The sequence below is a fragment of the Brienomyrus brachyistius genome, chromosome 1 (assembly GCF_023856365.1).
Source record: "Brienomyrus brachyistius isolate T26 chromosome 1, BBRACH_0.4, whole genome shotgun sequence".
NCBI classification, from domain to species: Eukaryota; Metazoa; Chordata; class Actinopteri; order Osteoglossiformes; family Mormyridae; genus Brienomyrus; species Brienomyrus brachyistius.
The window spans coordinates 7,075,817-7,087,958 of NC_064533.1; the positions used below are offsets into that span (position 1 = coordinate 7,075,817).

Genomic DNA, 12,142 nt, shown 5'->3' on the forward strand with positions numbered 1-12,142 from the left:
GAAGTAGCTCATAGTGTCGCTCCTGACACGGATTAGGTGGTCACCCTTGGCTGATGTAGCAAAGGAAACCCAATAAAATGACTTTTACTTTGAAGTAACTAAATGATAATTACAAACGCAGCTACAAAGGTGAGTCATATTAGGCTGAATGCCAAGTAGCAGTAAGGGTCAGCTATAAAAAAGGCCTGGGTGCAAGGACTTTGATTTGGGAGGTTTCAAAGTGGTTTTACTTCTGAGGGGGCGGAAGCGCTGTACCTGAATTGCAGGGGTAGGGGGGTCACGAAGACAAAGGTGTTTAGGGGAGTGGTCTTAAAATTCATGCCAGGACTTATCAAACAGAGCCGCCGCATGGGAGAGGAAGAACAGCAGTTCAAGCTAAAGCTCAACAGCAGAGATGAATGGACTCTTAAAAGGACTGAACACGACAAAAGCCGCCAAAATCAGCCCAGAACCAATCAGCATCTAAGTGACCCTGAATAGTCATGGAAAAAAGTGATGTCATCTGATAGGTCACCTTTTACACTTGTTCTTTTGCTTCTAGATTGATTTGTTTGAAGGGAGCCAACGGATGCCTTCAATTCATAGTCTCCAGTCAGTCATTCATAAACATTAGTTAGTATGGCCAATGTCCATTAATCAAGCAGAGAGATTCATTACGGTACAGGCAGCTGGACTGGGGGGGGGGGGGCATTAAGTGTGGTGATTGTTTTGTAAACTCATTTAAGAACCTAGACATTCTGAAGCCATTTCACAGGAGTAGAACCACCTACAGTGCAATTACTGTTCCCCAATGATGTTCCCATATTCTAAGATAAAATGATATATCCTGTACCTGCGATATATCTGGACTTAGGGAAGAAGTATGAGACAGTTTATGGAAGCGAAATAGTGACACACCTGCGAAGAGATTTATGCTCATTAATTTGATGTGTTCTTTGGTACATATTACAACAGTTTTTCTTTTATTATCCCTGTATGGTACCTTGAGCGGTGCGGGGGGACAAATCCGAGTTGCGTAAAAGTTGACGCAAGGCTTTGTGGAATAGATTACGTCGGTCAGTTCGGAACTGCGTATATGTGTGTGTTTTTTGCCAAGCTGATTCACAGCAGCATTTTCTGATCATTTCCAGCTATACATTTGCGTTCTTATGCGTACGTTTGGCCTACGATTAAACAAACAAACAAACAAACAGTAGCGTGTGGAAGATGGAGATGGAGAGTGCCAGGCCAGGCCTGAGAATGAAGGGTGGCCAGAGCAGATGGCTGCTGAGCAGGAACTGGAGGATCGCAGCTGACCAACTGCGCCCTGTGTGACGTTTCTTTCTGGCACAGAGAGGCGGCCGTGGCCGGCTGAGAGGCGGGAGGAGGACTGGCCCAGCGCTGGAGGGGTACAGCGCGCTTGTGCTCGAGCCGGACGAGTGGTCGGCTCTGAAACTGTGTTATCGGAGGGAGTAACAAGCCCTTGGATACCGTAATGATAATATGGCCCCTTGGTTTTCAAAGAAAAGCCCTTTAGAGTCCCTCCTGTTACTAGAGAATAGATATGAGGACCTGTGACTTTCCTGTGTCCGAGAACAGCTACGCTATCCATCAACAGCAGCAGGATAGCTGGCCCGTCACGCGTACGAAATGCACGCCACCACTGTATGAGGCAGGAGGTAAAACTACAGTCTGCATCTCCTCCTCCTCAGAAAACTCAAATATTGATGCAAGTTTTGAATGAAAAAAATAAGTATGTGCCAAACCGTATAGAGTTTTTTCAATTCTGTTTATACGCTGCTTCATTCCATTTCCCCGTAGACTTCAGTTTATGTTTTAAGAGATGATGGGGAAATTCAGTTTCTCTAGATTTAAACTTTCAAGATACAAACGATATATTGATATATCGTTATGCACCGTAAATACCACTTTAATAGTGCAAAATGTGATTTTTGTGGCGCCCTAATTAATTTAGATTTGTAGGGAACTTGTAATTGTGAAGCAAATGCTTACACCGCGTGCAGTTAATTGTGTTAATTTCCAACAACACACGTGTGTAAATCGCTCCATGGTTAAGCGAAAAAATGTATCCGTACACCCCGTCAAAGAAATGCGTAGCATGACATTCGGGTCCCGCATACACCGTCTAACATGAACCATCAGGTGGCGCAAAGGAATTTGCATGACGGTGATCTAAACGTGGAATATGAATATGGATATACGAGAGCCCTAAGGATGGAGCGATCGCGCCTTTAGGCTGCTTTATGGGAGATGTGGCACCGTGTCCCTGTCGCTTTGGGGGCCGTGATGTGACGCTAAGCCGCGGGAAGCGTAACGCGGTGATGAGCCGCAGTTTTACGCTGGTTAAAGAGACGGACCCCGGGTCCTGCTGTTTATTCCCATGCTATACGCTCTCTCTCTCTCTCCGGCTTCATCCCTCCGTCACACACATTTAGAAAATGGAGTTTGCCGAAAGGAAAAGGAGCAGGAAATCGCAAAGCTTTAAACTGGTTAATGAGGAAGGTAAGGAAGGGGCTTTTGAAGGTGTGACCTGCCTATTCCCGTCGCTTCTTCTAAAAATAACATAAGCAAAATGGGGAACATTTTTTGTCTAAATGCATGGCTTGTCTGCCTAATTCTCAAGACGCTTTGATCAACGAGGGAATAAGACCTAATTTTAAATGATTAAAACGTCGCCATGGAAGTCATAACAGTTGATTTGAAAAATAATGTGAAGTGTCTTATGTCGTGATGAAGTGTTACATTTACGGCGTAACAGGAATCTATTTTTACAGACAATCCATGCATTACTAAACCAGACCTGAAAATCAGACGATCCGAGTTTCTCCTAAAAACTTGTCCGGCTTTTGACGTCTTAATGTTAAATACAAAAAAGAAATCCACGGCGAAACTTGACGCACTTCAGGATGAGTTTTCAGCACATTTAGACACTGTGGCGTTTAAATGTGATGTTTGGAGACGGATGGAGCCCGTTGAGCTCCGACGGCATGTTTGTAATACCTACAGGTGGAAGAGCCTGTAGAGCATCGCTGGCTGCCAGCCTCGACCACTCTGTCCCCACAGCCGCACATACTGCTCCAGACGGCAGTTCGATACGCTGCAATACCTGCTGTACCGTACATATGCTTTCGTGATCGCTATTACATGAATGGCGCGAGGAATATTTTGATTTTTTTTTTGTTTGATCTGCTGTCTCAAGAATATGCCTGTGGGATTTCTGTATGATTCGCATTCATTCCCTTACTATTTTTTTCTTTTTTGTTCCAGATAATGAAACTAGGTACTTTGACGGTGCCGGCAGCATAGACGTCAATGGCAGAATTAAAGATGTTACCATAACTGAAGGTACAGCGAAACAGACACATTTTGTATCTTTCTTTAAGTACTGGTCTAAGGATCTGCTCTTCATATTTACGCAAAAGGCATTTCAGTGACATCCAGAGATGTCCGAGGTTTGCTGTTGTCTGAGCACAGTGCGTCCGTCGCATTTGACTGGCCCAGAATATTCTGGTATGCGGGGTACCTGTGCTTCAGCCATACCTGCTTGTCTCTCAGGTTGGCTTGGAGACGACGGCATGGAGATCAAGAGGCAGATCACGGGGATGATGCGGCTGCTGAGCGACAAGGCCAGCCGTGGGCACCAGCGGCCCGGTGGCACTGGGGACAGCCTCAAGGCGGAGCCCCAGGACGCAGAGCTGAGCTGGGGGCAGCCCTTGGCGTTGTGTCTCGACGAGCCCCAGCACAGCACCTGGAACCTCGAACCCGCACCGAGGCCTCAGGTGCTAGGGCAGTACAGTACCCGTTCCAAGACCTCGAGGATGCTGAGGGATGCCGGAGGCGCGGTAAATCCCAATGGTGCGTCTATGAGTCACAGCAAATCGATTGACCCCCCCCCCCCCCCCCACGGTCCTTTTCCCTTGTGGTTTTGCTGAAGAGCAAGGCAAGGCAGCACGCAGGGCCAGAGAGCTCCCCTGATGTCATCTTCTTTTTAAATGGCATCCTAAAAAAAAAATAAGGGAATATTTATAGCCTTTCTTCTGTGGTTTAATGAAATTTTCAGAGTCCACCGTTGCTTGAGCGGATCCCCTCATCGATCACATCTGAGACAGCATTTCAATGCTCTCAGCTGTTGCGGATTTATTGCTTCTTTCCTATGAACCATTATTTCATCCCCCTTTCTTTTTGCTTCTAAACCGCTGACAGGAACATCTTCACGTGGAGCAAAATGCTCACTATCCTCACCAACCCTCTTATTCTTTATTTCTTTATTGGCCAACCTGAGTATTTTTTTTTTTCGTAGTTTTTCACTTCTGTTTTATGTTTGGAACAGAATGGGACAAACCACGCCCATTCCCAAATCCTCGTCCCTTAACTACCTAGCACTGTGCCTAATCCACCAGCCATTTAATCCACACAAATAGTCGGGGAAATAAATAGTGAGAAGATATTTCCTTCCTGGAGATTAGCAACACTGACATTCTTGACTGGATTAGTGTTCCCCAGTCCCGTCCTTGGGGGCCCTCAGTCAGTCCATGTTTTTGCTCTCTCCCAGCTCCCCACCAGACAGGCTACAGGGAGCAAAAATGTGGGCAGTCTGTGCATCCCCAAGGACTTGATTAGGAAACGCTGAATTAGAAGGTTAATCCATTGGGATTGAATTTGACCAGTCAGCCAAGGCCTGTCGAAGAACATGTCTGCTCATCAGAGAAGGTGCCTGACTGGTTCTGAGGATGTCGGGGAGGGGGGGGGGGCTTCTTTCAGTGCAGAGAGCAAGGAAGATGGGATGCCACCTTGAGAAAACAGAAACAAGACTAGGACACGTTCAGGAATACACCATCATAAATGGCCATTCACATGCTGCTTGGAGTTGGGGTCCTCATAATGGAGCCTTTACCTGGTCTGCCTGTCTTGTGCTGTCCAGTGACAAGCCTGCCCGGAATCATGGAAGCAAACTGCTGCATGTGTAATTGCAAGAGCACATTGCAGGCCATCCTGCAGGAGCTGCGCGCCGTCAGGAAACTGATGCAGCGGCAGAAAGGTGAGTGTTGACACGCTCTGCAACAAGCCATGAGAAAAGGTTCTTTTTCCTCTGGCATATAGGAACTGAGCCATACCTTAGCCATACTGCGATGAGAGGCTAGATACAGCGCGGTTCTGGATCTCCTCGGTTTTCCATTGCAGAAGGATCGGCTCGGTAAAGGCGTTGTCACGTTCGGAGAGCAACTTTGACATAAAACTGAAGAGATGCTTATTTACTGTTCACACGGTGCGCGTCATGATTTACTATGTTATCATCAAATTCTAGCATAATTAGCATTTGCGTGTGTAAATTTGCATTATGAATCCATTTCGTTAATCAGTTTTATAGTACGGTTTATGTAGGAGGCTGGAAATTTTCAAGTCCTGAGCTATCAGGAATTCATGGGTACATCACAATGTGCGATACTACTTATAACGAATAATATGCACAATATGCTCCTGTTTTCCTTCAGGCAATCCATGTATATCGACACGGAACACCGGTATCTGCGTTTTAACTGATCAGATGGTGATGACGCAACCAGCTCGGTCTGGTCATGCTAGTGATCAGTATGGTTATGGCTCGGCTAATTTACAATGGAAAACCGCCAGTTCGTGGCACGGCTCGGTTCTTGGTGCCAGTGGAAAAGCACCAAAAGTTTGTGCCCTGTTCTGATTCTTCAGCATCAGTTCAATTCACTTAATTTTGGCCAGATCTGCCCAACATGAACCTGAATGGTGTTGGCCCTTGCCCTCAAATTCAGGTTTTTAATGTGAAGGTTGATCCTCAAGAATTCGGGAACCATGTTCTACTCGCATCAAACGGAGCACTCTGGCTAATGTTACGCAGCAGGGTGCTGCTCTTGTAATGGTTTGTCTAGATCAGGACCCAGAACATGCCAGGACATCCATCCGAATCATGCAGCAAGACAAAAATACAAAACTTAATAACAAGCCTGTGTCAGAATGTTTGAATAATGGAAGATGAATATAGCCAATACAGTTTTATTTATTTCCAACGAAAATACTACTTGCAAGGATCCATCCATCCATTTTCCAAACCGCTTATCCTACTGGGTTGCGGGGGGTCCGGAGCCTATCCCGGAAGCAATGGGCACGAGGCAGGGAACAACCCAGGATGGGGGACCAGCCCATCGCAGGGCACACTCACACACCAGTCACTCCTATAGGCAATTTAGCAAGTCCAATTAACCTTGGCATGTTTTTGGACTGTGGTGGGAAACTGGAGTACCCGGAGGAAACCCATGCAAACTCCACACACATGTGACCCAGGCGGAGACTCGAACCCGGGTCCCAGAGGTTTAATTTCAGTGCTTTCTGAAATGCATTGGAAAGCCATATGTACGTGGAATCGCAGGCACTCAGCAGGTATTATTGGCTCTAAATTATTGACAAAAGACTCTAAAAACAGAAGCCCGATGACCAGTGTAAGTGCACTTAATGACATGAAAGATCTTAAGGTATAAGCCTTCAATAAAATTAAACCAACTTTCCAGAATTTTCCCCTGGCATGAATAAAGTTAATCTTAATCTTTAAATACTGCAAATTACAGTATTTTTATCCTATGTATGCCTCTGTCTGGCAATATTTACATGAGATGCTAACTGAATGTTTGGATTTTAGCAATGAACTCTGGGATTCTAAGGTCATAACCTAAACTCTCAAGTTGTTCACAACCAGGAAGGAATAAGCTATTATTGGTCCCTATTAAAAGCCTTTACTTGTGCTCTTCTCCTGTTTAGGTGTCAGTGGCATGCAATGTTTCGACCGGTGTGTCATAACATTATTTAAAATTAGTACTATGCATTAATGAGAACATTAGCGAACATGAGAACAGCCCTAATTATACATGCATATACACACACACAATTACCCTAATCCCAACAATTCCAACCCTAACCATAAGTAAAACTTTTGGCATTTTTAGTTTTTTGATTTTTATGAAATTTAGTTTCTCCTTGTGGGGACTGAAAAATGGTTCCTGCATTACCAAAACAACAGATTTCTACCACATTGTATTTGATCTCCAAAATGTAATACATATATAATATGTTTACATAATATAATGTTTATATAATATATATATATAAACTCTCTCTCTCACACACACACACACATACACACACATGCATACATAATAAACACATACTGTCAGTTAATATTGTTGAATTATTCTTTTCTTAATTTTACTGCTTTAGAATATTCTTTGAGTATCCGTTCAGCTCTCCACTTCATAATACATATGGCTTAGTATTAGGTATTATGCACAGTGTGCATTTGAATTCATAATGGTAATTTCTCCTCCATTCTAATAAGAATGGTGATATTTCATTTCAAATACGGAACATATCCATAACATGGCTCTTTGGTGTACTTGGCATGCTATTCCTGTGAGAGCCTCATCTCCTGCATAGCTGTTTTTATTTATGGATCTTAGTGGCTCAGGAGAAGCAGCAGAGAACCTCAACCACTATCAGCCCCATCCAATCTCCTGTCCCAAGAAAGAGGCCATGCAAGAGGAGACCTGCCCACAAGGTGGTGCCAGTGAGTTTGCCTGGAAAAAGGGCTTCTCTCCTAGCCGGCGCCATGCCAGACTCCTGTGGAGGGAGGGACAGAGGGCCAAGGGAAATATCTGTCCTTGACCAGTTGGACCAGTCTGGCCAGCCTCCCAAACCTGCCTCACCACCACCTGCAGATGATGCCTTCAGTCGCTACAACCTTCAGAGGGACATGTCATCCTCCGAGGTAACAAAGCTGCCATATGGAGCTCAGGACAGGATACCTGAGCTATTTTCGGTTTCGGCATCCTGTACCGCGCATGTTGTAAGTGTGCAGAAGGTTCCACGGGTTATTGTCGTTCTTAATGTCCTTCCCTCTGACGTTCACTGGGTTCCAGGCCGTTTTTACAATAGGCTCTTGAGGAATTAAGTGTCTCACAGGCATACAATTGGCTTCACAAAAGAGCTGAGTCAGTATCCCTGAGTAGAGCCTTGAGAGAGAATGCTTCAACCAAAACTAGTGATCATTCTGTATACAGATTTGTCTGTAGTTCTGTCATGCCTTGTCATGATTAAGACTGTCCTTCCGATGTGAAAGCGTCACTCTGAATCTCATCAGCACCGAAAGAGATCGGTGAACTTGACTGGCACTGTTGCTCACCGTGGGCCAACGATCCGATTAAATGATGTTGGGTTCTCGTGTGTGTTTGCACCTGTACTTGCGGTCCCCATAGAGATATGTTTACCCGACGTGTGTGTGTGTGTGTGTGTGTGTGTGTGTGTGTGTGTGTGTGTGTGTTTGCACGGCCAGGTCGGTGTTCAGCCCGAGGTCCAGCTGGCAGAAGACTACGACGTGTTTATCTCGAAGTCCCAGCTGGACTCCATCTTGGTCAATTACACCCGCTCTGGGAGCCTGCTCTTCCGGAAGCTGGTGTGCGCCTTCTTCGACGACGAGACGCTGGCTAACTCGCTGCCTAATGGCAAACGGAAGAGGGGCCTGAATGACAACAGAAAGGGTCTGGACCAGAACATCGTGGGGGCCATAAAGGGTAGGACATCTTTACTGCCACTGGGGGGGGGGGGGGGGCATTGCGGAATAATAGACATAATGAGAATGAGAGTACACAAAAATGTTCTGAGTGCAGAATGAAAAATAATTAGTTCAGCAAGATAGCCAATCAGATTGCAGAGGAGATGGGTCCAAGCAACTAGAGGGGGCGGGACCAAGACAGGTGTCGCCTCCTCTAATTGCTTGGACCCACCTCCTCTACAATCTGATAGGTCTTTGCTTCTGCCCTCCGAACATTTTTGTATCAGTAAAACTCCCATGAGCGCGGGGGTACGTGCAAGCTCTTAAAAATACATTTAGTTTAAAGTATAAATCCATACCTAGGTAAACCACATGATAACTCTTGCATTCTAAACTCAACAAAAACTCTAGCATCACCAAATTAACCTGTAGCTAAATGTCACCTGTAGTATAACATCACCTGTAGCGTAGCATCACCCTTAGTTAAATGTCACCTGTAGCTAAACTTCACCTATAGCGTAGCATCACCTGTAGTTTATTGTTATTTGTAGCTAAACATTACTTGTCGCTAAACATCACCTGTAGCGTAACATCACCTGCAGTTAATTGTCACCTGTAGCTAAATGTCACGTGTACCGTAACGTCACCTGTACTTTTCACAATGCTGGGTTACTTTTTCTCCACAGTGTTTACAGAGAAGTACTGCACCACTAACAAAATTGAGAAGCTCCCCGGTCCCAGAGATTGGGTGCAAATTCTGCAAGACCAGATTAAGCTGGCCAGGAGACGATTAAAAAGACAGAACATGGGTGAGTTTTATTTAATCCCGGATAAATAAAAAAAAGCTGAAAACATTTAGTTAAGTCTTTTTGTAGGAAAGACAAAATTTACTCCCAGGCTGATTGTTCATTTATGTTCCTCTTATCAGAGGCTGCAGATGCTGTTTTGAACAAAACTGCCATATATACCACAGGTAGGTTACACCCCCTACGTCCCACAATCAGTGGTTCAGTACCATCCTCCATCTTGTCTCCCACCCCTCCCTTTTCTGTCATACTATCACCCAGATGTCTTTCCATCTCTCCACCGTCCGGTCGAGTCATTACCACCCAGACTTCAAGCTCCATCCCATAAATCCTTGTCCCTGGATCCTCTGACGACTCGCAAAATGTCAGTTAATTATCTCTGTCTTTGCCTCTGTCTCCCTCCCTTTGTGGGGGGTGGGTCACCCACAAACACTACCCCCACTGTTTCATACTTTATCTCACAGGACATAGAAATACATCTACCTCACTCACAAAAGACAAGAAGTACGTCTGCCTTAAAGCAGAGCGTGATTGTGTTATATGACAATGATCTACTGATATAAACCAATGCCCTTTAACAGCAGTGAAGAGCTAACTGTGTATATAAGCCATATAGCTAACCCCATCTTAAGGGTAGTCCATGATTTTTTTTCCTCTCAAACTCTGAAATTTTCATTTAGATATCTATTTTAATTCACACCTCCAATTTACTCACTGCAAGGCAACACATGAAAACAAAAATTTTTATCGTGAGGTGTATTATAAGAAAACAGATTTACCATGGTATATTAGATAAATCCTATAATATGGAATGACCCTATAGGATGAAGGGAAGAGATTTCACTGGCAGAATTCAAACCTGACTTACAAGTATAAGGATAATTTGGTCATGTAATATGATTTGATCTAGCTACCCTCAGTAATATCCGTGTACCTCGTTGCTTGTTACAGGTTTGCACTTCTGCATTTATAAAAATGGCTAAATTGATGTTGGGGGGGTTATTTCCGCAGAAGAGTGTCACTGCTCAGAAGGCAGGAAGGAAAAAACAGAACTGCTTAGAGGTAACAAACCTGAACAGTTATTGTCTTCACTGCTTTTTGTAATTTATTAGAAAGCGACAGGAAGTAAATTATTAGACAGATAATTAATAGTACAGGTACCGTTTGTTTACTTGTAATTGTGTGTTCTTCAGGTAATGACTTAAAGAAGACTGCAGTTGTCATTGAAGAGGACATCTCTGCTTAATGCTTAATGCATTTTCCAGCCAGATAGAAACAGCTTAGTGATGGAATGATGTTTGTCAAGCCCCCCGGCTCCTCTGACCCTGAGCCACTTTGAAAACTGAAAAGTGATGTGTGTGTCGACTTATAAAATGCTTCTTTTCCTACATCCCATCTTGAGACATACATATAAGGTGAGAGGGCAGCTTGGGGTGCGAGTGCAGGGGAGGCCGTTTTTCTGAGGATATTAGAGCATTTTCTGGGGGGGTTAAAGGCCCTTAAAGGCCTTAATGTCCATCCAAAATATCTGGGTAATTAATGAAATCATTCCCAAGTGTAGTGGACCACTGCATTATTACAGACACAAGGAACTTTTCCATGAAACTGGACAGTTTTGTGTTGCTGACTTCGGTGGTCTCATTTTATGAAAGATTTTTTTTTAGCTCTGTCATTTTACACACTTATTTATAATTGGGCATAATTAATAAGTGGCTTTTAATTGCCAATTTCAGGTGACTGTCTGTCACGTTTACATTGCGCCCCTTAAATGTCACCATGTTTATTATTTGTTTTTTATCTTGAAATCACTGTATTCTGTCCATATAGACCTATTCTCATAGCATCAGTCTACTATTTGTCCTTCTTTGAACATTAATTACCAGCAGTTCACAGTTGTGCTAACTGGACCTAATGGAGGACTGCAAATGAAGTCCGTCCGTCGAGGAAAGCAAATTGTAGTTCAGCTCAATCTAAAATTGCCAGATTGGGTGGCTAGATAACATATTTTCAATCCGCTGTGTGATTTGATTTACTTTAGCTAACTGTTCTCTCGATTAAGCATTGTAATGCTAATCGTGTTTATCGGATTCATACCAAACACATATCTTGATGCAGGACATTTCAAGGAAACGGTAATGCCGTGCTCATTGAATAATAAAAATGCAAATTTAAATGGAAATTAACATGACAATAACAACAGATGTTCCCCTAGACTTGCAATTATGGCAGTTTTATGCATTTCAATGACTACATGTAGTCATATCCTACCCATGACATTCGAAATACATATAATTATCATTTAGTTTACTATTCTTTAATTATTTTTGGCCAAATGAATTAGAAATGTATGTCATATATTTAAATATTTTATATTAAAGCCAGGCATGGTGGTGCAGTGGTTAGCACTGTTGCCTCACACCTCTGGGGCCCAGGTTCGAGTATCTGCCTGGGTCACATGTGTGTGGAGTTTGCATGTTCTCCCCATGTCGTCGTGGGGTTTCCTCCAGGTACTCCGATTCCCCCCCCCCCCCCCCCCCCCCCCCCCACAGTCCAAAAACATGCTGAGGCTAATTGGAGTTGCTAAATTGCCCAAAGGAGTGCATGCGTGAGTGTATGGTGTGTGAGTGTGCCCTGCGATGGGCTGGTCCCCCATCCTGGGTTGTTCCCTGCCTCGTGCCCATTACTTCCGGGATAGGCTGCGGACCCAGTAGGATAAGCGGTTTGGAAAATGGATGGATGGATATTAAAGCCAAGCCAATAAATTTTA

The 12,142-nt window shown here is 44.1% G+C and overlaps 1 protein-coding gene across 2 annotated transcripts; it reads left to right on the top strand.

Moving 5' to 3' along the window:
- Positions 1-2,124: 2,124 nt before the first annotated feature.
- Positions 2,125-11,915, top strand: bend7 (BEN domain containing 7). Of its 2 annotated transcripts, XM_048969727.1 has the most exons (10): positions 2,126-2,502; positions 3,268-3,345; positions 3,556-3,855; positions 4,922-5,038; positions 7,479-7,786; positions 8,351-8,588; positions 9,256-9,378; positions 9,498-9,542; positions 10,387-10,437; positions 10,569-11,915. In XM_048969727.1, the coding sequence occupies exons 1-10, from the start codon at positions 2,439-2,441 to the stop codon at positions 10,619-10,621; spliced, it is 1,377 nt and encodes a 458-aa protein (XP_048825684.1). In that variant the 5' UTR covers positions 2,126-2,438; the 3' UTR covers positions 10,622-11,915. The 2 variants fall into 2 exon arrangements, with proteins under 2 accessions (XP_048825693.1, XP_048825684.1); XM_048969736.1 differs by lacking the exon at positions 10,569-11,915 and having other exon boundaries at positions 2,125-2,502; positions 10,327-10,437.
- The last annotated feature ends 227 nt before the right edge of the window (positions 11,916-12,142 follow it).

What these genes read in the sequence shown, in the direction of transcription:
- bend7 (XM_048969727.1), top strand. Translation starts at nt 2,439, where the DNA reads ATGGAGTTTGCCGAAAGGAAAAGGAGCAGGAAATCGCAAAGCTTTAAA. An exon ending in CATCGTGGGGGCCATAAAGG is followed by an intron (nt 8,589 to 9,255) that starts GTAGGACATCTT and finishes TTTTCTCCACAG; the next exon opens with TGTTTACAGAGAAGTACTGC. An exon ending in ATTAAAAAGACAGAACATGG is followed by an intron (nt 9,379 to 9,497) that starts GTGAGTTTTATT and finishes TCCTCTTATCAG; the next exon opens with AGGCTGCAGATGCTGTTTTG.